The 25,635-nt window shown below is 28.8% G+C and overlaps 5 protein-coding genes across 12 annotated transcripts in view; 2 read left to right on the top strand and 3 right to left on the bottom strand.

The window, feature by feature from the left end:
* The window catches only part of LOC111677604 (1-acyl-sn-glycerol-3-phosphate acyltransferase alpha), a 12,528-nt gene extending 8,645 nt beyond the window's left edge, over positions 1-3,883 (top strand). For all 7 annotated transcript variants that reach the window (XM_046946239.1, XM_046946240.1, XM_046946235.1 and 4 more), the window contains exons 3-4: positions 2,566-2,699; positions 3,000-3,883. In XM_046946239.1, coding sequence (XP_046802195.1) covers positions 2,566-2,699; positions 3,000-3,811 — 946 coding nt within the window. In that variant the 3' untranslated portion in view covers positions 3,812-3,883. The remainder of the gene's footprint in view (positions 1-2,565; positions 2,700-2,999) is intronic.
* Positions 3,884-10,992: 7,109 nt separating this feature from the next.
* Positions 10,993-15,678, bottom strand: LOC111677617 (protein maelstrom 1). 2 transcript variants are annotated; one of them, XM_023438776.2, is made up of 6 exons: positions 15,251-15,678; positions 14,967-15,179; positions 14,694-14,901; positions 12,719-12,868; positions 12,261-12,655; positions 10,993-11,897 (listed from the first exon to the last, which is right to left on the bottom strand). In XM_023438776.2, exons 2-6 carry the CDS (start codon positions 15,087-15,089, stop codon positions 11,262-11,264), a joined length of 1,512 nt encoding a protein of 503 aa, XP_023294544.2. In that variant the 5' UTR covers positions 15,090-15,179; positions 15,251-15,678; the 3' UTR covers positions 10,993-11,261. The 2 variants fall into 2 exon arrangements, with proteins under 2 accessions (XP_023294544.2, XP_023294542.2); XM_023438774.2 differs by having other exon boundaries at positions 14,967-15,161.
* Positions 15,679-15,922: 244 nt separating this feature from the next.
* LOC111677618 (FHA domain-containing protein DDL) lies at positions 15,923-17,529 on the bottom strand. The gene is made up of 2 exons (XM_023438777.2): positions 16,759-17,529; positions 15,923-16,694 (listed from the first exon to the last, which is right to left on the bottom strand). The coding sequence occupies exons 1-2, from the start codon at positions 17,430-17,432 to the stop codon at positions 15,974-15,976; spliced, it is 1,395 nt and encodes a 464-aa protein (XP_023294545.2). The 5' UTR covers positions 17,433-17,529; the 3' UTR covers positions 15,923-15,973.
* A 367-nt stretch (positions 17,530-17,896) lies between these two features.
* On the top strand, positions 17,897-18,573 carry LOC111677615. Its single transcript, XM_023438772.2, has 3 exons — positions 17,897-18,087; positions 18,150-18,392; positions 18,456-18,573. Exons 1-3 carry the CDS (start codon positions 18,019-18,021, stop codon positions 18,570-18,572), a joined length of 429 nt encoding a protein of 142 aa, XP_023294540.2. The 5' UTR covers positions 17,897-18,018; the 3' UTR covers position 18,573.
* A 5,354-nt stretch (positions 18,574-23,927) lies between these two features.
* LOC111689362 lies at positions 23,928-24,922 on the bottom strand. The gene is made up of 2 exons (XM_023451833.2): positions 24,817-24,922; positions 23,928-24,709 (listed from the first exon to the last, which is right to left on the bottom strand). The coding sequence occupies exons 1-2, from the start codon at positions 24,851-24,853 to the stop codon at positions 24,498-24,500; spliced, it is 249 nt and encodes an 82-aa protein (XP_023307601.2). The 5' UTR covers positions 24,854-24,922; the 3' UTR covers positions 23,928-24,497.
* Positions 24,923-25,635: the final 713 nt, after the last annotated feature.

Raw genomic sequence — 25,635 nt, 5'->3', positions numbered from 1 at the left:
TCTATCTATCTATCTATCTATCTATCTATCTATTTATCTATCTATCTATCTATCTATCTATCTATCTATCTATCTATCTATCTATCTATTTATCTATCTATCTATCTTGTCTATCTATACATATACAATAGTCAAATAGTTAAATATTTATTGAGCCAATAAAATAAAAGCGCATTACTTAAATTACCTTTACTATATAATTGTTTTTAGTTTTACTAATCAATTACTAAGTACTAAGAACTTTTATTCCTGTTTTATTTTATGAGTATGACCCAATTTCTACACGTGTAGACGTATTAAAGAAATTGGGAATGGGAGAATTTTGGCTTGTTTTTAACGACCTTCTTTTCTTTTTCTTTTGTAAAAGAAATCCAACTAAATAGTTTAGTAGAAAATGTCAAGGGCTTCTTTCAATTCTATATAAATACGAATATTTATCTTTTACAAAATGTCAAAAATAAATGTCGCAATTAAAATAAATATATTAAAAACATTAATTATTAATAATTCGAGGGAAAATTACCAAAATCCTGTGATTTGTCTTTGACATAAAGTGATGCCAATTAATAATCAATTTAGAGGTTAACAATATTTCTGTACTCATGAAACACAATTAAAGCGTTGGCGCTGCAGTTTACCGCCGACATTATTCTTCTTAATTTATTTATTTTTTGTAATATGAATATACTTGCAGTTCTTGAGCTAAAACTGCCAACGTTTTAATCTCCTGTTCAAATTGTTTCCCTTTTTAAACGTTATCGTAAATTAATACTAGTACTCTTGTCATTATCAAGAAACCAATGTATATTTCCGTAATACTTATTATAAAGTGCTTCTATATAAAACGTCTTTTTATCATTCACATAAAATTTCTTATAGAAAAACCACTTGAATAAACTCATATTAAGAACTTTTAGTTAATTTATTAAATAACCAATATTTTCATATCGAATATTATTTCAATTGCTGAGTACTTTAAAGATAAAATATATATTTGTAACAAAATTAATTTATTTTAATTTTCTTAATAGTGAATTGGTAAAAAGATTCAATAACGATAAAAAGTAGTATTGGTTAAACGCCTAAACCCTACATATACATAATTAATAAAAAATCTGGTATAATACTATAAAATGCAATACAATTCAAACTATAGTCGGTCCTATAGAATAGACTATAGTTAGGGCTATATAGTAGACTATAGTTTTGATTATAGAGTAGATATGTAGTATGTATGAGTAGACTATACCCTGGATTATAAAATACATTAGTCTGGGCTAGAGAGTAGAGTAGTCTATAGTGGACTATAGACTAGAGTATAAACAGATTATAGTTTGGACTACAGAGTAAACTGTAATCTGTACTATTAATATTCTTTAGTTTAAACTATAAATTAAAGTAATCTAGACTATAGTTCATTATGGAATAGCCTATAGACTGGAGTATAAAGAAAACTATAATCTGGCCTATATAGTGTATAAAAGCCTGATGAACAGAGTGGAGAGTAGTCTGGAATACACATTAGGATATAGTCTAGACTATACTTAGGACTGTCGACTGGAGTATAAAGTAAACTATAGTCTGGCCTGTAGAGTAGATAAGAGACGGGAGTATATAACAAACTGGATAGCAGGTAGAGTAGGATCTAATCTGGGGTATAGAGTGGACTATAGTCTAGACTATAAACTACAGACTACAAAGTAGACTATAGTCTGGACTACAAATTGACTATAGTTTGGAGTATGGAGTAGACTATCTATCTATCTGTATGTCTATCTATCTATCTATCTATCTATCTATCTATCTATCTATCTATCTATCTATCTATCTATCTATCTATTTATATATCTATCTATCTATCTATCTATCTATCTATCTATCTATCTATCTATCTATCTATCTATCTATCTATCTATCTATCTATCTATCTATCTATCTATCTATCTATCTATCTATCTATCTATCTATCTATCAATCTATCTATCTATAGATAGATAGATATCTATTTATCTATCTATCTAGACTATATACTGGAGAATTAAGAAACTATCTAGTGGATAAACTACATCCGGTGTATAAAGTAAACTATAAGTCCAATTACATACTTTTATTCTTAACACTGTCACTATAATGAAACTTTTTATACACAACTACAACTCTAATTTGTTTTTTGTTTTCCTAACAAATCCTTAAGGGCATTATTAACTATTTATTAAACTCATTTGATAATAATTACATTTAACATTAATAAAGTTATTGATTGTCAAATTGATTATCGTTCGTTTATTTTCCCCCTTTTTCCATTTTTTATTCAATCATTCTATATTTATAACTTTTCTTTATTATTAAAGACAAATAACATGAAAATAAATGTTAATATGTTTATAATATTTATAACAATTTAATTAGGTAATTCCTTGGGGAAGAGTGGCTATAGTCAAGGGGTTTAAAAGTTAAAGAAAAGTTGATAAGTAATATTAGAAGAACATTTTATAGAAAAGTTAAAATAATTTAAAATTAAATAGATTTTATAATGATTTCTTTAATTTTGTTTTAAATTTTCAGTTGGGCCAGTACTTTTTGTCATCGAATAACAACTCTAATTGGTCTGAGATGGGAGTTGCGAGGTAAAGAACATTTAGAAAAGGATCGTGCCTGTATAATTGTGGCAAATCATCAGTCATCGTTGGATGTTTTAGGTGAGTGATTGTAAATGAAGTAAAAGCTATAGTTCAGTACTTCATTTGTTCATTCTAGAGTTCATTCTAAAGCTTTTCTATAGAATGAACATCCAGTCTTTGGACTGGACTATAGTTTGGGTTATTGTCTGGACTATAACCTATTCTTAGACTATTCTGTAGTCTAGACTTGTCTGGACTATAGACAATTCTATAGTCTGGACCTTAGATTATAGCCTGGACTACTATTTCCTATAGTATGGTCTATAGACGGTTTATTTATTAAGTTCCATTAAAAATGTCCATCTCCTTCTTTTCCAGGCATGTTCAACATTTGGCACATTATGGACAAATGCACTGTGGTGGCTAAACGTGAACTATTCTATGCCTGGCCCTTTGGTTTGGCCGCCTGGTTAGCTGGTCTCATTTTCATTGATCGTGTGCGTGGAGAAAAAGCTCGTGATACCTTAAATCAAGTCAATAGTAAAATTAAGAAACAAAAAATTAAACTCTGGGTATTTCCCGAAGGAACACGACGCAATACCGGCGATATACATCCCTTTAAAAAGGGCGCATTTCACATGGCCATCGATGAACAAATACCCATAATGCCAGTGGTCTTTAGTTCGTATTGTAGTTTTCTCAATGATAAAAAGAAAATTCTTAATGCAGGTAATATAATTTTAACCACTTTGCCGCCAATATCTACCGAAGGACTAACCAAAGATGATTTACCCGAACTAATGGAAAAAGTCCACAAAATAATGCAGGAAACTTTTAAACAGACATCAAATGAGGTGCTGCAACGTTATGCAGCAAATGCTATAATAAAACCAAAAAATTCCGACATAGAAACCACTCCTGTTAAACAAACAATAGCAAATACTCCAACAACACTGCTGACCGGATCAGCGGATGTGCTAAGTAATTCCGCCACAAAGGCTACAAATTCATTAAGTTGTGATTTAAATAGTTTGAAAACTTCATGTAGTGACACAAGTCAAGCGGAAGATATTGTAAATAATACACAAACAAATGCAACGACATCAACAGCAGCCGAAGGAGAAGAAGAACAGGCGGTAACCGATTTTAAGGACCCTGTTATAACAAAGACTCAAGCTTTAGTGCATTAAGAAATTTACATAAAACTTACACAAGTTACTTTAATAAATTAAGCTACACCGACCGGGGGACAGACAGGTTAATGACGTACTTTTGTTTTTTCTTTGTTGAAATAGGTCCAAAGGTTTGAGGGTTTAGGTCTAGATGTCCTAGTGGTAAAATTACAATAATATCAAAGAGATTTTCTTTTAAGTTACATATGTTTCTGACAATCTTTTTAACAATAAATATTTACATATATAGACTAAAGACGAGATCATTCTACAGTTTATTGAATAGACTAGAGTCTAAACTTTAGAATAGACTAAAGTGAGGATTATAGAATAGACTAGAGTCTGTACTATAGAATCGACTAGATTTTGAACTATAAAATAGATTAAAGTCAAGACTATGGTATAGACTAAAGTCGATACTATAGTATAGATTAGAGTCTGAACTCTAATTTAGACTAGAATCTAGACTAAAGTATTGACTAGAGTCTGGACTATAGAAAAAACTAGAGCATAGACTATAGAATAGATTAAAGTCTGGACTTTAGAATAGACCAGAGTTTGTACTATATAATAGACTAGAGGCAAAACTTCAGAATAGACTAGAGACTGGACAATAGGAGAAACTTATGTCTAGATTAAAGAACAGACCGAAGTCTGTACTATAGTGTAAACTAAATTCTTGACTATAGAACTGACTAAAGTCAGAACTATAGAATAGACTAAAGTCTAGCCTGTGGAATAGATTAGAGTCTGATCTATAACTTAGGCTAGAATCTATACCATAAATTTTACCAGACTCTAGACTATTGAAAAAACTAGAGTATAGACTATAGAATAGATTTAAGTCTGGACTATTGAGTAGACTAGAGTCTAAACTACAGAATAGACTAGAGTCTGGACTATAAGATAAACTAATGTCTAGACTATAGAATACACTAGAGTCTAGACTATAGAATAGAATAAGGTCAGAACTATAGTATAGACTACTGTCTAGACTAAAGTCGAGCCTATGGAATAGACATAAGTTGAGACTGAGAAATAGATTAGAGTCTAGAGTACAGAAGAGACAAGAGTCTGGACTATAGAATAAACTAAAGTCGAGACTATAGAATAGACTAAAGTCTGGACTATAGAATAAACTAAAGTCTAGACTATAGAATACATTAAAGTCAGGACTATAGAATAAGCTTGAGTCTGTACTATATATAGAGTCTGTACTATAGCATAAACTATAGTCTGAACTATACTAGTCTTAAGTCTATCGGTTATAGTCTGTACTATATATAGAGTCTGTACTATAGCATAAACTAGAGTCTGAACTATACTAGTCCTAAGTCTATCGGTTATAGTCCTGTCTGGACAGTAGAAAAGACAATACAATAGACTACAGTTTGAACTATAGAATAGATCTCAGACTGAACTAGAGAATATACTGTTATCTTAACTATTGAATAGACTTGAATCTATAGTCCTGACTTTATAGTCCTGACTTTAGAATAGAGTCTATGCTATAGAGTAGACTAGAGTCTACTCAGTAATCTGAACTATAGAATGGACTAGAGTCTGTACTTTAGAATAGACTAGAATCTAGACTTTTGAATAGCCTACAGTCTATTCTATAGAATATGCTAGAGAACTGACTACAATTTAGTCTATAGAATAGACTAGAGTCTTAACTATAGAATAGATTTTAGTCTGAACTATAGAATGGACTGTTTACTAAACTATAGAATAGACTAGAGTCTTGATTATAGAATAGCTTTGGACTATTAAATTCTGAATGTGAACTTGTTAAAGTCTAGGTCTGAATATACTAAAGTCTAGATTATAAAATATACTATAGTTAAAACAACCGAATTTAGTCGATGACCAAAACTTAAGCTATTGCAATATAACAACCATTATATAGAGTTCATTACATTTTACCTATAAAGTTCAAATAAAGAATAATGTTATCTGTTGGTAAAGACTTCTTGAGAAATTGACGTAAATATAGTGAAAGTATTAAATTTATATAATTTTAAATGACATAACATTAACAGACCAATATTGGTTTTTTTTTATATTTTAACTAAAACTGACGTAACATTTAATTATTATTAGGTGTAGTTTATTTTATATAACAAAAAGTCGTTATAAAACGACTTTAAAATTTCTTTTAGAGATTTTTCACTTAAAGTCAATCATAAAATTATATATATTTTTTTTTAACAACAGTGTCATAAATTAATATGTTGCTTTAAATAAAATTGTTTTATTCACAGAATCAAACCCCCTCCCCTCAACAAAACAAAACTCAAACCAGACGTTTATAATAAAAAATCTTTAATTAAGTATTTTTATTTTAGTAACATATCAACTTATAAGACTGTTTTAAAGAAAAAGAAAACCCAAAAACACAATAAAACAAAAATTTCTTTTAAACAATTTTACTTTCAATAATTAAAACCAAAAATTAACAAAAAGTTTTAACCAAAAACAGAGATAAACTTTTTAAAATGACAAAACAATACAAAAAACAATATTTAAGTAAAAGAAACAATTATATATACATATTAATAGTATTAAACGAATTAAACAAAAAAAAAACAACATTCTATTTAATGTACAATAAATTTTAAACAAATATAGTATTATTTTTTGCTTTTACTGTAGAATTTTGCAGTGGGAAAAGGAAAACAAAGAAAAAAGTGCTGCCAAGTCAGCTTGATGTCACATACAAACATACATATGTAAACAACTAATAATGACTTTTCCTTTAACAAAAAATTTCCTACTAAAACATTTTATAAATGTATAAATTATTTGTTTAATTTTAAGTTTTATTTCAAATCAAAATTCTTTAATTATTAAGCTGTTCTTTAAGTATATATTTTAAAGCAAAATTGTTGTGTAATAGTCGCCTGTTTAAAAGTCAATGTTTAACATAATTTCTTCATGTAAACACTGGCTTTAGCAAACAAAATTATGTCGTAATGATTATTTCTTTATTTTATTTATTTTTAATTTTTAAAAATTTTATTTAATTAAATTAAAAACTGTGTTTAATTTGAATTTGTATAAATTTTAATGCTAAAGTAAATCGATATATTTAATTTAAGAATAACCAAAAACAAAACCAAAAGTAATTAAATTTTTAATCTAAACCGAAGCAAAAAAAGAAAATACAGTCTTAAAAGAATACACACACACATACACAATTTATTTATTGTACATTCTAATAAAAACATTTAAGGAAAAACAAACAAAAAAAGTTAAGTTAATTAAGGACATTTTTGAAGTTTAAAGGACTACAAAATAGACCATACTCTAGACCATAGAATAGACTATAGTAAGGAGTGAAACTATAAGATTATAGTTTATAGATTAGAATATAGATTAAACTATTGGCTATTCTAAAGTCCGGACTGTGGTTTATTTAGTTAATAGACCAGACAATAAATAGACTATTCTATAAACCAGACTAAAGTCTAGTCTATAAGCTACATTGTAGATTCGGCTATAGATCAGACTGAAGTTTAGTCTATAGGTCAGACTATAGTTTACCCTGTAGACTGTAGATTAGTCTATAGGCTAGACTGTAGATTAGTCTATAGGCTAGACTGTAGATTAGTCTATAGGCTAGACTGTAGATTAGTCTATAGGCTAGACTGTAGATTAGTCTATAAGCTAGACTGTAGATTAGTCTATAGGCTAGACTGTAGATTAGTCTATAGGCTAGACTGTAGATTAGTCTATAAGCTAGACTGTAGATTAGTCTATAAGCTAGACTATAGTCTTGAGTATAGACAATACTATAGTTTGGAGTATAGGCAAGGCTATAGTCTGTTATATAAACGAAACTGTAGTCTAGATTGTAGTTTAGTCTAAAGGCTAGACTGTAGTTTCGTCTATAGGCTAGACTGTAGATTAGTCTATAGGCTAGACTGTAGATTAGTCTATAGGCTAGACTATAGATTAGTCTATAGGCTAAACTGTAGATTAATCTGTAAGCTAGACTATAGTCTGGAGTATAGACAAGACTATAGTTTGGAGTATTGGCAAGGCTATAGTCTGTAATATAAACGAAACTGTAGTCTAGATTGTTGTTTAGTCTAAAGGCTAGACTGTAGATTAGTCTATAGACTAGACTGTATATTAGTCTATAGGCTAGATTAGTCTATAGGCTAGACTGTAGATTAGTCTATAGGCTAGACTGTAGATTAGTCTATAGGCTAGACTGTAGATTAGTCTATAGGCTAGACTGTAGTTTCATCTATAGGCTACACTGCAGATTAGTCTATAGGCTAGACTATAGTTTAGTCTAAAAGCCAAATTTTAATTTAATCTTTAGGCTATAGTCTGGATTAAAGACAAGACTATAGTCTGGCGTATAAACGGGACTACATTTTGGAGTATAAAGAAAACTATAGTCTGGATTGTAGTTTAGTTTAAAGGCAGGAGTGTAGTTTGGTCTATAGGATAGACTGCATTTAAGTCTATAGGCTAGACTATAGTTAAGTCTAAAGGCCAGACTTTAGTCTAGCCTACCGACCAGACTATAATCTAGTCTACAGTCCAAACAATAGCTTTATACAGATTATAGACTAAACTATGTTATTATGGATATAAATGACTACAGTCTAGACTAGATTATATTCTGAGCAGTTAGTTTTTGGCTTGATTTCATTAAAGTTTTTAACCTTTTTGTCAAAAAATAAGTAAAAATGATTTTAAATAGCAAATATATGTTTACGCCCACTTTTAAACCCTTCCAGTAGGCGTGGCAACTTTTTTAGTATTTAAAAAATGTGCTTCATTTATTTCTTTATTCACACACAAAATTTCATTAAATTATCTTGAAGAACAATCGAGATATTACAAAAAACCTGTTTGTTCTTTAAGGACATTACCGACAGTTTTTGGCATTGTCCTATCAAACTTTGGAACCTTAGAACTCGGGAAGTAATTGATGTATCACAAAGAAACTTATGTCAAATGAAAGCTTAAGATTTCAGCTATTACACCAGTCAATTAGTTTTGTAAAAAAATAAGTCCAAATTATTGAAAATAGCAAATATCTTTTTACGCCCATTTTCCGAACCAACAAGTGGGCGTGGCAAATTTTTATTTTTTGTAAAATGTAACCCATTTTCTACTCTATCCACATGCAAAATTTCATTCAATTATCTTAAAGAACCAACGAGTTATGCCAAGAATTCTAAAAGTATCATTGACCCCCAAAAATCATGAAAAATGAAATTTCAAAAATTTTGTAAAACACCAGGTCACCAGAAGCTGGTAGTAGGTGGATTCCCGAACAGTATTTTCTTTAAATTGATATATCTAGAAAACTACTAGAGATATTTAAGTGATTGTTTCACCATAAGATAGATTGGAAATTTGGCTACAAGATGAGCAACCTTTGGCCCGCCAGGCTTTTCGGTAAGAGAGCTAAAACATGGAATTTATGGTTTACCCGCGTATATCTCAGTTCATAATGGTTGTAGAAAGTTGCATGTTAGCTTGTAGTAGTCATAATATTTCATTTTAGGAATGTGCCAATTTTCATTAGGGAATTCCTAAAAACTTACGAAATGTTGAACAAATACGAAAACCGTTTTAAGGACACAAATGTCAGCTTATGGCATTGTTGTACCAAAGTTTGGAACGTTATAACTTGAGAAATGTTTGATGTATTGTGAAGATATTTATACCAAATGAAAGGTAAGGATTTCAGCTCTTAAATCAGTAAATTATTTTCGCAAAATATTAAATCAAAGTTATAGAAAATAGCAAATTAATGTTTACGCCCACTTTTAAACCCTTCCAATGGGCGTGACAACTTTTTTATTGTTTAAGAAATGTGCTCCATTTCTTTCTTTATTCACACACAAAAGTTCATTAAATTATCTTGAAGAACAATCGAGATATTACAGAAAGCTTGGTTGTTCTTTAAGGACATTACCGACAGTTTTTGGCATTGTCCTATCAAACTTTGGAACCTTATAACTCTCGAAATAATTGATATATAGCGAAGAAACTTATGTCAAATGAAAGCTTAAGATTTCAGCTATTACACCAGTCAATTAATTTTGTAAAAAAATAAGTCCAAATAATTGAAAATAGCAAATATCTTTTTACGCCCATTTTCCGAACCAACAAGTGGGCGTGGCAAATTTTTATTTTTTGTAAAATATAACCTATTTTCTACTCTATCCACATGCAAAATTTCATTCAATTATCTTAAAGAACCTACGAGTTATTCCAAGAATTTTAAAAGTATCATTGACCCCTCAAAAATCATGAAAAATGAAATTTCCAAAATTTTGTAAAACACCAGGTCACCAGAAGTTGGTAGTAGGTGGATTCCTGCACAGTGTTTTCTTTAAATTGATATATCTTGATAACCACCAAAGGTATTTAAGTGATTGTTTCACCATATGGTAGATTGGAAATTTGGCTACAAGATGAGCAACCTTTGGCCCGCCAAGCTTTTCAGCAATCGAGCTTAAAAATGAAATATAAAGTTAAAACGCTTATAACTCAGTTTATAATAGACATAGGATGTTGAATGATAGCTTATAGGAATCACAATATTTCATTTTAGGAATGTGCCAAATTTCATTACGAAATTCCTAAAAACTGTCAAAATATTGAATAAAAACGAAAACTGAAAACTGTAAAGGACACAACTAGCAGCTTATGGCATTGTTGTACCAAAGTTTGGAACGTTATAACTTGAGAAATTTTTTATGTGTTGCAATAAAAGTTATATCAAACGAAAGGTAAGGATTTCAGCTCTTAGATCGGTCAATTAATTTCGAAAAATAATAAATCAAAGTTAATGAAAATAGCAAATATGTGTTTACACCCACTTTTAAACCCTTCCAATGGGCGTGGCAACTTTTTTATTGTTTAAGAAATGTGCTCCATTTCTTTCTTTATTCACACACAAAATTTCATTGAATTATCTTTAAGAACAATCGAGATATTACAAAAAACCTGTTTGTTCTTTAAGGATTTTACCGACAGTTTTTAGCATTGTCTTATTAAAGTTTGCAACCTTATAACTCGAGAAATGTTTGTTCTATTTTGAAGGAAGTTATATCAAATGAAAGGTAAGAATTCCAGCTCTTAGATCAGTTGTTAAAATAGCAGTTATATGGACTACATATGATCAACTATAATGAAAACGAATTAATTAAACTCAGATTATGTTAATTTTCAAAAATATTTGTATTATTATTACATATTATTTAAGGTCCTATAGAAACTAATTAAGTAAAGACCATTACTTTAAAAAAAAAGGATATAAACTATGAACTATCGAGAAAAAAACCAAAATTAAACACTCTTCAGGCATTTTAAAACTTATTAAAATGATGTTATAAAAAAAGTTATAAAAAAGTTATAATGACTTAAAGCTTTCAAGTGCTGTAGCAACACTTTAGAAAAATGTTAAAAAAAAACAAACTTAAACTAAATCTTATTGACTTATAAAACGTCCACGTCCCGAAGCGGTGGTAGTATTTGAAGAATTCAACGTAGTGCTAATATAAGAGCCGCGTCCACGACCAAAACTAGCCACCGAATTAAAATCATCAAAATCCGATTCATCACGTGTATAGTCAATGGTAAAGTGTGTTGTATCTGGTTCTCGGGGTACATTGCGTGAACGTGAAGTCCAGGGATTAAGATTCTTACAATCATCTTCCACTACGACATCTGTAGCTGAACACTTTTTAAAGTGTTTCGGTGTAGCAGAACTGCTGGCATTTGGCACTTTTTTGCGAGCTCCACCCAAGGCGGGAAAGTTATTAGCATAGTTTTTATTCTCACCATCCGATATAGCAGATTTTTGATCTTCGTAGTAAATTTTCGAACCAGCTACAGCTTTGGTGGCATACGATGATGTTGTACCCATGGATATGTAGGAAGTATTGTCTGGACAAGTACTGGGTGCTGGTGTTATGATGGCATGTAAATTGGTATTTTGTGGACAATGACGTCCCTGTATCAAAGGTATGGCAATATCACGACACATATAATCCGAGAACATATAACCCCAACGTGTTACGTACGATTGAGTACAGTATTTACTTTTGTCGATATCTTCGTGGTACTAAAGAGGTGAGAAAATGAAAGAAAAAAAAGGGGATTTGTAAATTTCAAATGAAAAATGTAAAAGAAAATAGTTTTCTAAAGATCTAATGAGATAGTTATACGTAAAGAAGATAAGATTACGTCAATACGTAACTTGTTTACAAAAGAATACAATAGCTCAGAAATTGAGCTATTGCAAATGGAAGGCGCAAGTATTTACAACAACAAGGATCTTCTTTATAAAAGAGTAGTTTAGAAACTTTATTTGATTATAGGAACTGCATAAACAATTTATTGAAAATAAAATTGATTGTTCGCCCTCCTACCCCCATAAAAAATATAAATTTTAAAATGAAATAATAAACTTAACCCCTCTACTCACCTGACAAGCAATACCAATTTGATATTCAAAGAAATCACGTTCAAAAAAGGCATCAGTTATGTAAAAACTTTTTGGTTTCTCCAATTCACCCACCTCACAGGTGGCTTCTTTCATAATAAAGAACAGATATTGTATGGGATATATCTTTAAATCAATATTATTTGCGCCAACATCAGCTTTAAGAAATTCCAATACCGACTCCACAATATGTATACCATCACGATGTGTATAGAGTGGTGGATAGTCGTTGGTTTCCTCATCGCGTATAAAATTTAAAATATCATTATAAATACTACCAAGATTCTTTTCACCCAAGGCATTAGGTGGCAAGGGAAGATTGTGAGTGGTTTCCGAATGATGTTGAGCCTCATATTGATGACCATAAATGTTGACACCTTAAAGAGGAAAAAGATATTTTACTTTAAAAACTGTTAACATTTGAGTACAACACTACGAACCTGGATTAATCAGTGTTTGATACATGCGTTTGACACCATCTTTTAGGGAATATTCACAAACAGACAGTTCAGCGGGTACATAAACACCACCCTTAAGGGTTTTTGTAAAATAGTTCACCATTATAAAGTAATAAGATTTTAATTCCAGTTCTAGAAAAAAGCAATTTATAAAAAAAAATATGAAAAAATTATCTTTTCTAAAATTTACTAAAAAAAGTACTCAAAACTACTACTACTTTTTTTAAATTGTTAGAATAAGTTTTAATCTTAATAACTTTTTCAACTATTTCGTGTAATAACATACTATTTATATAAAATTTTAATAAAAATGAACTATTTTAAAAAAAAAGTACCAAAATACTACTTTTTAAAAAAAAGTACTAAAATACTACTTTTTTAAAAAATGTTTTTAATTTAATATTTAACCATAATTTGACTAAAGTTGCATAAAAAATTAAAATTTTGATTTTTTTTTTAATTTTGAAAAAGTACTAATAATACTACTTTTTTAAATTGCAAGAAAAAGGTCATAATTTTGTTACCATTCTTACTATTTAATTTAATTACATTAAATTTATATAAAATTTATGAAAAAACTACTTTTTTTCTAAAGATGTAAAAAAAGTACTAAAATACTACTTTTTTAAAAAATGTTTTTAATATAAGATTTTATAATATTTTAACATTAGTTGCTTAAAAAGTAAAAATTTTGACATTTTTTTGAGATTTTGAAAAAGTACTAAAACTACTACTTTTTTTAATTGTAAGAAAAAAGGCATAATTTTGCAAATTTTAATAAATATTCTTAATATTTCATCTAAAATTATCAAATTTTTATAAAATTTATTAAAAAAAATACGTTTTTCAAAATTTTTTCAAAAAGTACTAAAATACTACTTTTTAAAAAATGATTTTAATTTATTATTTTATGATATTTTAACAATAGTTGCATAAAAAACGTAAAAAATTTTGAATTTTTTCAGATTTTGAAAAAGTACTAAAAGTACTACTTTTTTAAATTGTAAGAAAAAAGTCATCATTTTACAAAATTTTAATAATTTTTTTTTCAAATTTCATTTAACATTATGAAATTTTTATAAAATTTATTTAAAAAAATACTTTTTTCATAAATTTTTCAAAAAGTACTAAAATACTACTTTTTAAAAAATTATTTTACTTTAATATTTTATGATATTTGAACATTAGTTGCTTAAATTTTGGATTTTTGAGATTTTGAAAAAGTACTAAAAATACTACTTTTTTAAATTGTAAGAAAAAAGTCATCATTTTGCAAAATTTTAATAACTTTTCTAAAAATGTCTTTAAATACATAAAATGTTTATTAAATCTTCGGAGAAAAAGGATTTTTTCTAAAAAATTTCCAAAAAAGTACTAAAAAAATCAATTTATTTAAGGAACATCTATCAAAAGTGTAGTATTTAACTTAAAAAAGAAATTTTTCTAGAGAAAATGAATCGAGTTTTTAAATTTTTAAACTCAAACATCCCTAAATATTATTAAAAAGCTGATTCATATTATCTTATTAGAGAGGGCCCACAACTAATCCACTACAGGTCTCCTAACAACTAAATATTGTCGATTTCCTAACTATAGCGTCGGCCTGTTTTGCCATCCCTAAATATTATTAAAAAGCTGATTCATATTATCTTATTAGAGAGGGCCCACAACTTATCCACTACAGGTATCCTAACAACTAAATATTGTCGATTTCCTAACTATAGCGTCGGCCTGTTTTGCCAAATTTATCTGGAAACTATACAGTTTTAGAATTTTGCAGTAAAATTAGAGTTCTAGTCTGGCGGACCGTAGGGGTTGAGTTGGTTAAAGTAAGGCACAACAGATACGATAGGGCCCTAGATTTTTATCCTGCTTTCAAACTAACTTATGTAAAACAACTAATTTCTTCTGTATTTATACCAAATAACTAATTTCCATTTTATATCCTCTTACTCACCATCATTTTTAACACTCCGACTCACGGTATTCTCAATATCACGTTTCATTTGTCGCTCCTTATTTTCCAAATCTTGTTTTTCTCTTTCCATAAAAGCCACCGGTGTACCGGTGCAAGTTAACTTTTCCACATTTTTACTAGACTTCAAAATAATCTTCTGTTCTTTGGCTTTTTCCTTATAAGCAGCACGTTCCTCTGGTGGCATGGTCTGTTGGGGGAAAATACCATTCCGGACATTAATGAAACCTTCACAATTTAAATCCAAAAACTTACCGCCCATACTTTGCCTGCCTCTTGAGTGGCCTCAGACAATGTCAAATTTCTACCATATTTAGACTTCCATTCAAAGGTAAAATTCATGAAACCATTGGCTACAGTTTTCTTTTTTGGTGGCATTTCTAACAGGATTAAAAAAACTCTAACGGGACTTGTGTGTCTTTGTTTTTATTGAGTTGTAAGAACAAAAATCTAAGGAAAGAAAGAGATCTTTAGGAGGGCTATAGACAACTGGATATATTTCACAAATTTGTTGTATTAGCTTTTCAGGTACAGCTTACCAATGGCTTTATGTATTTTTCTAAATAATATAATCAATTTTTGCAATCTCAAACAAAAAAATATTTTACGCTTATTTTGCGGTTTGTGTACAGCCAGAGCCCTGCGTCAACAAATATTAACGGCGGCGGCGACTGACACTAAATATGTCGGCGGCTGCTTAAAATCGACTTAAGCCGGATAAGTTTTCAACAACGTTTAGTTTTTAAATTTTCAACGATTTTAAATAAAAACGGAATCCGAGAGATCAGAAAGTGGGATTTTGGAAGCAAATATATTGTTTAGAACAACAAAACAGAGCAAGCTCAAAAGTTGTGTGAGAAATTATGCAGGGATGAATAAAAAATTCTTAAAAATTAAAAACAAATCCTTTATCCAAGTTTTACGAGGATCTACCGATATTTATCACTATCCTATATGTTTACATGGATGTTAAAGTTCTTCCAGAACAACATCATTTGAAGGGATCACAAAGAGATTGAAAAATATTCCAAAAGTTTCACTTTGAAGACATTATTAGAGTGTATGAAACTCGCAACTCTAAAGGCAGACTATTCCTATTTTAGCGGTAATATATGTTTATATATATAATTCCCGAATCGCAAGATATTCTATAATCTACTCTGCTCTTCTGCAACTCAAGTTTATCTCCAATTTCAACATATAAAAACTGATTTAATTTTAATAACTTGTATTTGCATCATATTTTTAAAATAATTCTAAATTTAATCATCCTTAGGCTCTTCCTTAACCTCAATATCATCATCCTCTTGATCCTCCTTACTGTTCTCGTGCAGTAAAACATATTCGCGGGTGCTAAAACCAAACTTAATCACATCCTTCTCCATCAGTTCGTAATATTTGCGAGCATCAATACGTTTGTTATTCAAGAATGTACCATTTGCAGAATCCAAATCTATCAAATACAAACGTACTCGTTTGCCCTGTGTACCATCCTCACGTTCGAAGGGTACTAGACGATATTGTAGGGCAGCATGTTGTTTCGAGCAGCTGGGATGATCCACTGCTAAATCGACTACTTTGCGATCACGACCCACCAAAAAACAACTTTGTCGATGGATGTGTAGTACAGGCAAAGCAGTTTCTCCTTTAAAGGGATATAAACGCCAACGTCTTTTGGGTTTACGAGCCTCTGGAGGTTCAGCATACTTTACTACTACACCGTTTACTTTATTGGCATCTTCTGTAAGGGCGCCACTTAAAGCAAAATTTGGTTTTTCCTTTTCTTTTGTTTCGGGCTCTTGTTCCTTTTCGGCGTTTTTATCCGAAGGTTTACCCCATTCGTAGTTACCGCTATCATCATCTTGGCGTTTATTTTTAAAACGATTTCCTCCCCCTCTAGAGCGGTTAGGAGAACGTGTTTCACGTTTTACATAATCTCGGTCACGTTCCCGGGAACGTTCTCTGTCTCTTCTGGGACTGCGGCTGCAAAGGTAAATATAGATAATTAGAAAAACTCTTAAAAATATTCGAAATTTTTATCACTTACTCTCTTCTATCATTGTTCCTCTCCGGGTCTCTATCTCCTCTACCTTTAAAATCCCTTCTATCATCACGTTCTCGTTTAATATCTCCACGATAATCTCTATTAGAATGTTGATAACGTTCCGTATTCCGCTCGCGTTTATATTCCGGTGATCTGTCCCTATTATGACTGCGACCACTTTCGGGTCTATTTCTCTCCCGGCTACGGCTTCTTTCGCTTCTCTGTCTCTCCCGACTGCGACTTCTAGCATTTCTTGGTCTTTCTCTACTGCGACTTCTTCCTTTTCTTGGAGGTGGACTTTCCCATTTGGAATTTCTTCCATATGTTTCTCGCTCACGGCTGCGAGATTTCTCTCGTTTTACTCTCAACGGTGATCTTTCCTCTTCTTTCTTTATCTTTTTCTTTGCCACAGCCTCATCTTCTGAGGATTTCGAATCGTCGTCGGATTCATCTGAGGAATCTTCGCTTGCAGAATCATGTTTGGAAGATTTTTTCTTTGCGCTTTTTACTTTCTTGTGCTTCTTCTTCTTTTGCTTGTCTTTTTGTTTACGTTTTTTCTTTTCACGTTTCTCTTGCTCTTCCTCGGATGAAGAGGAGTCTGAAGAGCTGGATGTTGAATCATCACTTGTTTCCATTTCGGAATCACTTGATTTGTGGCTTTTTTTCGATTTAGACATTGGATTTTCTAGTTTGAATTATGTTTTTGGCTTAAGAAAAATAAAAAAAAAGAAATTTTCGCGACTGTCAATGCGGTTGTCAAGTATAATGATAGGTGCTGCCAAGTTTGTGATAATAAAAAGAATCCCGAGCTGTTAAGAGATTTTAACGCCGTCGTTTTTATTTAGAAAGCATGCGGTTAGTGTAAATTATTGAGAAAATTATAAAAATTATTTTTAATTCTCTTTATATAGGCCGATTAAAATAAAATTAAGACTGAGAATAAATGCTATACTATAGCTGAGCTTATATATTATGTTATTAAGGTTTCTAGAGCTTTTAAATTTAGCCTATAATAAAATTGTGTTTTTTTTTTATAAAAAATTACACTTTATTGTTTATAACAATTGAAATTAACAAGATTTCTTTTCAATTCCTTAATATACTTTAAATATTTGAGCTTTAGTAGTTTTTTAAGCCTTTTAAATACAGCCCTATCAAAAAGTTTTTTCGCCTCTAACTGTAAATTGTTTTTTTTTAATAAAAAAGAAGCAAATTGTGGAAATAAATCAAACACGTAGAATTTTAAGCCATCTATTAAACAAAATGAATTTTACTCGCAATAAAATGATTTTATACATGTTAATTATAGCCACCGGGATAGATTTTATATTAGTGAGATTTTATTTTAGCATTTTTAGATGTTCTATTAAAATTTATCTTTCATATCTTTCTAGCCATGGCCCGTCTTCCCCAACAAGGCAGACACCAAAGTAGAACTTGTGCCCGCCGGCCATGTTCCCCAAAAAACACGTTTTTCACGTCAAGTAGTACAGCCTACTTGGTTAAATATTGGCCAAGAAGCTCCCACCGATCCTACAGTTTATGTCAATCCAAGAGCCTTAGAAGAGGCTGAGGAAATACGTAGAACTATACAAAAAGCTGTCGAAGAAGATACTTATGCAGTGCCAGATCAACCAGTAAGTTTTTTATTTAATCGAAAACTTTTTATAGAAATATATTTTAAAACTTTTCTTTTTTAGGGTGATCCTAATTTGCCCAATCAAACACCTCCACCTGCTTTACCCAATTGGTATGAGAATATGCAGAAGTTATGGCAAAATTGGTCTCAGAATTTATTTAAAGGTTTTCGACTTTAAATAAATTTTATTTCAAAAATTAGTTTTTTACGGTCCCGTTTGAAATTTTAGATTTTATACTTTTTAAATTGTTTGAAAATGGCAAATTTTTTTATATATTAATTTTTTGTATTGTTGTTTTTATAATTTTTAATGTGTAAATATTTGTAAATTTTTATTAAAGTTTCTTTTGTAAATATATTTATTATAAATTTTTTTATTTTGTTTTTTTTTTTATTTTAATATAAACCTGTAGTTCTTGTTGAAGTGTTGTATAAAATCTAGTCTATAGTTTAGTCTAGACCATAGAGTCTAAAGTCCTTTATAAATTTAATCGGGTCTTTTATCTAGGCTACAATCCGATAGTCTGTGGTATAAACTGGGTTTTATTTAAAAGTCCAGTTTCTAATCTACCATAGTCTATAGCCGAGGCTATAGTCCAGGACATAGTCTATAGTTTAGTCCATGGTTTAGTCTTTGGTATAGTCTACAGTCTAGTGTATTGTCTCTTCTTCAGTCTAGTGACTAGAATCTACTCTCTCCAATAGCCTAGTCTATTGTCTTTTCTACAGTCTAGTAACTAAAATCTTGTCTCTATAGTCTAGTCTATGGAATTATTTATAGTCTACTTTACAGCTTCTTCATTAGTTTGTTCTTTATAGTCGTTTTTAAACACCATTAATTTATTTTGTTAATAATTTTCATTTTCTTCTTTATTAGTAGTTTCTTTATTCTTTTTTTTATTTAAACTAATTTAATTTTTCAATTCTCTACAAATTTTATTAAATAAAATTATATACTTTTATTACAAACTAAATAAAAAGCTTATAATTTTATAAACAAACAAAAAAGTGGAAAGAAATTAATGTTTTTTTATAAAATATTATTAATAATAGGTATAAATATTTGTAATGCATATATATATGTAGATTTTATTGTATAGCGATTGTTATATATCAGTTTTATTTTATATATCAATAATTTAGACATAATTTTTTATATATCGTTTTCTATATATGTTTTTTTTTTAATTTTATTAATGTTTATGTGTTATAATTTTGTTTTTCTTTTTATTTAATATCGTTTAAAGTTTTTAATTATTTTAATTTTAAGTTTTTTTTCATAAATTAAGGCTTTGTTTCATGTTAGTTTTATGTTTTTCTTGGTATAAATATTGGGCTCATTTGTTTTGAATTTTTGGCTGGGCAATGTTTGTTTTTGTTTTATTATTTATATATATGTATATAAGTTTGTCATGCTGTATCTGTTTTGTTTTCTTTAACAGGGTGTGACAAAGTTATTTATTAGTTAAAGCGTTAGGTATTGCCATATGGTTAATAGAGCTAAATTAATATTGCCATATTGTTAAGAGCAAAAAATAACGCAAATTAAATTGCAAATAATGTTACAGATGTAGAATAACTAAAATTATTATAAAACTTATACAATAATATTACTACAAATATGTTTAAAAATAAAAGAGCTACATATATAAATGTGATGTAAATAATATTGCAAAATAGGAGACATTTTGTAAAAACCACAATGTGGTTGTTAAGTTCCAATGAAACGTATAGATGTCACAACAATGTATTCATATAGAATTAAATAACAAAATATTTATTTTATAAAATAATTTATTTTACTCTATTGTCTATGCTATTAACTGGAATATAAAATAGTCTATAGATTGGACTATAAAGAGGTCTAAAAATGTATAATCATGTCCATAAAATAGACTATAGAATAGTCTATAGTCTTGCCTATAGATAAGTATAATCTATAGATTAGTCTATAATCTGGACTATAGATTAGTCTGTAGTCTGTATCTATAGATTAGTCTATAGTCTGCACTATAGATTGGTCTATAGCCTGTACTATATATTAGTCAATAGTCTGGAATATAGGTTAGACTTTAGGTTGGGCTATAGATTAGTCCATAGTCTGAACTATAGATTAGTCCATAGTCCGGACTTTAGATTAGTCCATAGTCTGGACTAAAGATTAGTCTATAGTCTGGATTATAGATTAGTCTGTAGTCTGGACTATAGATTAGTCTATAGTATGTGCTATAGACTAGTCTATAGTATGTGCTATAGACTAGTCTATAGTCTGGACTATAGACTAGTCTATAGTCTGGACTATAGATTAGTCTATAGTCTGGACTATAGATTAGTCTATAGTCTGGACTATATATTAGTCTATATTTTGGACTTTGGATACGTCTAAAGTCTGGACTAGTCTATAATCTGGACTATAGATCGATAGATTTCTCTATATCTGGACTATAGTTTAGTCTATAGTCTGGACTATAGATTAGTCTATAGTCTGGACTATAGATTAGTCTATAGTCTGGACTATAGATTAGTCTATAGTCTGGACTATAGATTAGTCTATAGTCTGGACTATAGATTAGTCTATTGTCTGGACTATTGATTAGTCTATGGTCTAGACTATAGATTAGTCTATAGTCTAGACTATAGATTAGTCTATAATCTGGACTACAGATTGTCTATATTCTGACTACAGGTTAGTCTATAGTCTGGACTATAGATTAATCTATAGTCTGGACTATAGATTTGTCTTTGGTCTTGACTGTAGATTAGTCTATAGTCTTGACTGTAGATTAGTCTATAGTCTAGATTATGTATTAGTCTACATATAGCCTGGACTATGGACTATAGATTAGTATATAGTCTGGACTATAGATTAGTCTATAATCTGGACTATAGATTACTCTATAGTCTGGACTATAGATTAGTCTATAGTTTGGATTATAAATTAGTCTTTAGTCCGGATTGGAATATAGATTAGTCTATAGTCTGTGCTGTAGATTAGTCTATAGTGTGGACTATAGATTAGTCTATAGTGTGGACTATAGATTAGTCTATAGTCTTTACTATAGATTAGTTTATAATCTGGACTACAGATTGTCTATATTCTGACTACAGGTTAGTCTATAGTCTGGACTTGATTAGTCTATATTCTGGACTATAGATTAGTCTATACTGTCGACTTTAGATTTGTCTATACTGTAGATTTTAGAGACTTGTCTACAGTCTGGACTGAAGAATAGTCGTAAGTCTATAAACTATTGGACAAGATTGGACTTTTTATAATCAGGAATTTAGATTTTAAAGTTTTTATAAAATTTCTTATATGTATACTTTTGTCACACCCTAATAATTTATATTTTAACGCTTAACACTAAACTGTTTTTTTAAATTTTAGCTTTATTTTAACTTTTCTTTAAATACAATGTTTTTTTAATTTTATAAAACTACCATGATTTTCAGCGTTTATTTTCAACAATTTTTTTTAAATTTAAATTTCTGTATATAAATGCCATGTTGTATTTCTTTTTAAGCTTTTTTTCGAACAATTTTTTATATATTTTTTTTTGTTTTTTTATATAATTTATTAATTTTTAGATAAAATTAAGATTGAAAAAAAAAGTAGTTGAAACCTGTTTTGGGGGGATTTGTTATGCTTAGGCGTTTAAGTTAAAGGCTTAGTTAAACAGAGATTAAAAGTTTAGTTTAGTTAAGGTTTAAAATTAAAGTGAAAGCAAGCTGAAAACTGTGAATATATAAAACTATTTGAAACCTTTTAAAAGAATTAAGATTTTATGGAAAATATAAGAATAATTAGAAATGTAATGTAAAGCTGCTTTTAAAATTTGTACTAGGGAAAGAAATAAAGTTAAATAGTAACTTTTTTATGAAATTTATTAACTTATTTAATTTTCTATAAATCATTAAATAGTTCTTTTAGTTTTCCCTTTAAAAATACCTCCTCTTACTTTAAAACTTTTACATTTGTTTAAAAAGTTTCTTTTATTTGTTTATCTTTTAACATTTGATTGATGTATAATTTTCAAATAATGTCCGTTTTTTTGATTTACACATGGTTTGTTTATTGAATGGTTGTTAGAAATGAATGTTTAAAACAAAAGTTTGTTGGAAAAAAGTTGTTCTTTGTCTTTTGTTCTTTATTTAGTCTAAAATAAAAAGTTAGTTGAGACTTCAAGTAATAGATAGACATGTTTTTAGCAAAAGTTTTTTTTTATTTTGCAAATTTTTATAATTTCAATTTAAAATGTTAAACTAGGAGGAGGTGTCTTTTTTAAATAAAAGATTTTGATTAAGGAAAATTTCTTTAATTTAACTTAAATTTTTTATAAATTTCTTTTATTCCCATAAAAAATCGTTTGTTTTTCTTTAATATTAATATGGCAACCTTTATTGCACATAAACAAATATAAACAACAGCTGTAGACGTTAACTGCAAAAAATGTAAACAATGCTTTTGACACAGTGGAATTGATGACAAAAAATGTTTATTAACAAATTAATTACTAAATTATAGTTCAAATGACTATGAAATTTGTTACAGTTATAAAAGTGGTTTAGCACTTTCAATATATCATGTTTTCAAATTTTTTTATTTTATTAAAATTTCAAAATTTTAGAAGTTTTCTTTAAGTTGTAGAGAAATTTTGTTACTTTAAAAGAAATGTCTTTATATTTTTTTAATTTTTTTTAAAATTTTATTAGAAAAGATTAACACAATTTAATGTTATCTAAAAGTTTAGAAACTAAGTATTCATTTGAGTATAATTTTTTTAACTTTTTCGCTTTGTACCCTACTAACAGCAGTCATTGAAACTCTAAATGTGTTTTATTTTAAATTTTCGTTAAAAACTTTTTAAAGAATTCATGTACAAAAATAATTTATATATAATTGAAAACTACACAAAATTTCCTTTCATTTAATATATAATTATATTATTTTTTTAAGTTTATGCTAAACAAACCATCAAAATGTGAAAGGTTTTCTGGGTGATTTAAAGCTCACTTTGCCTTAGTTGAAAAACATCTATGCTTTAATTGTTTAACTTTTTTTTATAATATCATGTTAAATTAACTTCTCCTCTATTTATATGCCAAATTTTAAAAAAATCTAAGTTTTCTTTTAGAAATTATAAACATTTTAACATTTGAAAACTTTGCTTTACTCTAAATAGATTTTGAATTAAAATTTTTAACTTTTTTATATAATATTAATAAAGTTTAGCAACTCCTCATTTTAATAAAGCAATTTTGAAAGAAAACTGATTAATATATCAAAAGTTATATACATTTTAATATTTGTTTTGTTACCAAACCACAACTGTTTATTTAAAGTTTTTATTTTTTTAATAATTCTTAAAAAAATTATTAAGAATTAGGGGTAACTGTTAGTTTTATTTATAAATAAATATATTTAATAATAAAAGTGCAAAATAATATTAAATTTTTTAAGAAATATCAACAAAAAACAAAATGGAATGCAAATTTTAAAACCTGAATTGTTCGTTTATCTTTTTTCATCTTCTTCTAATCACAAAATAAAGTTTAAATATTTTTAATACAATATTTTTATAATAATAAGTACACAAAACTACTAATAAAATAATAAAATATTAAAAACCACCCACCAAAAAGCAACACTACACAAACGTTAAGCTACTTAATGGAAACGTTAGTCTAACGTTTTATTACTTTACGTTTGAGTAATCAAGCTTTTAGTTGTTTAATTTTTAATATTTTGTTTCTTTTTTTTGCTAATTCTACTAAAACTAAAGAAAACTATAGATATTTTTCTACTAAATTTTGAAAATCATAATAATTTACCTGTTTTTTTTCATCATTTGGAATTGTTATAATTATTTGAATTCTAAGAACTTGTTCCCACTTATTTTTCGTTTTCTTCTTTTTTCATTTCATACAAATATTTATAAAGTTGTTATTGTTTGTTTTTTCTAATTTGTTTTATAAAATAACATTAACTTAATTATTAATTCTTTTTTATATATATTTTAGTTTATATATTAATTAAATATTTTCACTTTTTTCTCTTATTTAAATATTACGTTTTTTCAACTTTATCTTTACACATTGTATTTTATCTGACCTCATCGATATCCTCGCCCTCTGATGAGCTACGTATGGTATTATATTGTGAATTACGACTGCGTAGCATACGTAGAAAACTGCCTACGGCAAAAATGGTTCTTCGATGACGATGAAAAATGCCCTGATAAAGAGCTTCTCTTAAGGTCTTACGATCTTCTACGTCAACGCTTGAATTTAAAGAAGTTTGATGCGGTAAACGACCTGTAAAATAAAGGGTTAAGAAATTAAAATTTAATTTAAAAAAGTTTTATTAAAATTTGAAAATTCTCGAAATTTTTACAAACAAAGATAATGAACACCGCTTTTACCTTTTTCAGAAAACCACAAATGATAATCCTTCGGCATGAGGAATTTTGTTGGTATTAATGAAGCTTTTGTAAGTAGTAGGGGACAAAAATGTATGAGGTTAAAAGAAAAACTTTAAACAATTTGTAAAAAGTTTTACTACTAAGCCAAAGACCCAAGCCAACAACGTAAAAGGCATAGAAAGTGGAAAGGCGAAATAGCAATTACTACAATATCAGTTCCGAAAGAGTTTTAGTTTAATTCTGAATAAAAGTTCCGTCTGTACTATTGTCCGAGCTAGTCTATAACCTGAACTATAATGTAGTATATAGTCTGGAATATAGATAACTATAGTACAGTCTGCAGTCTAGTCTACAGTCTTTTCTGTAGAGTATTCTCTAGTCTAGTTTGGGACCTATAGTATAGTTTATAGTCTGGACCATAGTGTAGTTTAGAGTCTAGTATATAGTCTAGTTAATAGTCTAATATATTGTCTACTCTATAGACTAGATAGCGTTTACTCTAGTCCGTAGTATAGTCTGTAGTCTAGCCTACAGCCTAGTCTATAGTCTAGTCTATAGTCTAGTCTGTAGTCTAGTCTATAGTCTAGTCTATAGTCTTGTCTATAGTCTAGTCTATAGTCTACTCTATAGTCTAGTCTATAGTCTAGTCTATAGTCTAGTTTACAGTCTAGTCAGTAGTCTATTCTATAGTCTAGTTTACAGTCTAGTCAGTAGTCTATTCTATAGTCTAGTCTATAGTCTAGTCTATAGTCTAGTCTATAGTCTAGTCTATAGTCTAGTCTATAGTCTAGTCTATAGTCTAGTCTATAGTCTGGTCTA

This window comes from Lucilia cuprina, chromosome 3, assembly GCF_022045245.1.
Source record: "Lucilia cuprina isolate Lc7/37 chromosome 3, ASM2204524v1, whole genome shotgun sequence".
Lineage (NCBI taxonomy): Eukaryota > Metazoa > Arthropoda > Insecta > Diptera > Calliphoridae > Lucilia > Lucilia cuprina.
The sequence above is the reverse complement of the archived record's forward strand: the minus strand, read 5'-3'. Positions and strand labels throughout refer to the sequence as shown.

Excerpts from the sequence above, each read along its gene's own strand:
- LOC111677617 (XM_023438776.2), bottom strand. The coding sequence starts at position 15,089 with ATGCCACCAAAAAAGAAAACTGTAGCCAATGGTTTCATGAATTTTACC. Across the intron at positions 12,869-14,693 it reads TCGGAGTGTTAAAAATGATG|AACTGGAATTAAAATCTTAT; the intron begins GTGAGTAAGAGG and ends GCTTTTTTCTAG. Across the intron at positions 12,656-12,718 it reads TCAAACACTGATTAATCCAG|GTGTCAACATTTATGGTCAT; the intron begins GTTCGTAGTGTT and ends TTCCTCTTTAAG.
- LOC111689362 (XM_023451833.2), bottom strand. The coding sequence starts at position 24,853 with ATGCCGAAGGATTATCATTTGTGGTTTTCTGAAAAAG. Across the intron at positions 24,710-24,816 it reads TTTGTGGTTTTCTGAAAAAG|GTCGTTTACCGCATCAAACT; the intron begins GTAAAAGCGGTG and ends TTTATTTTACAG.
- LOC111677618 (XM_023438777.2), bottom strand. The coding sequence starts at position 17,432 with ATGTCTAAATCGAAAAAAAGCCACAAATCAAGTGATTCCGAAATGGAA. Across the intron at positions 16,695-16,758 it reads AGGAACAATGATAGAAGAGA|CCGCAGTCCCAGAAGAGACA; the intron begins GTAAGTGATAAA and ends TTACCTTTGCAG.
- LOC111677615 (XM_023438772.2), top strand. The coding sequence starts at position 18,019 with ATGAATTTTACTCGCAATAAAATGATTTTATACATGTTAATTATAGCC. Across the intron at positions 18,088-18,149 it reads CCGGGATAGATTTTATATTA|CCATGGCCCGTCTTCCCCAA; the intron begins GTGAGATTTTAT and ends ATATCTTTCTAG. Across the intron at positions 18,393-18,455 it reads ATGCAGTGCCAGATCAACCA|GGTGATCCTAATTTGCCCAA; the intron begins GTAAGTTTTTTA and ends TTTCTTTTTTAG.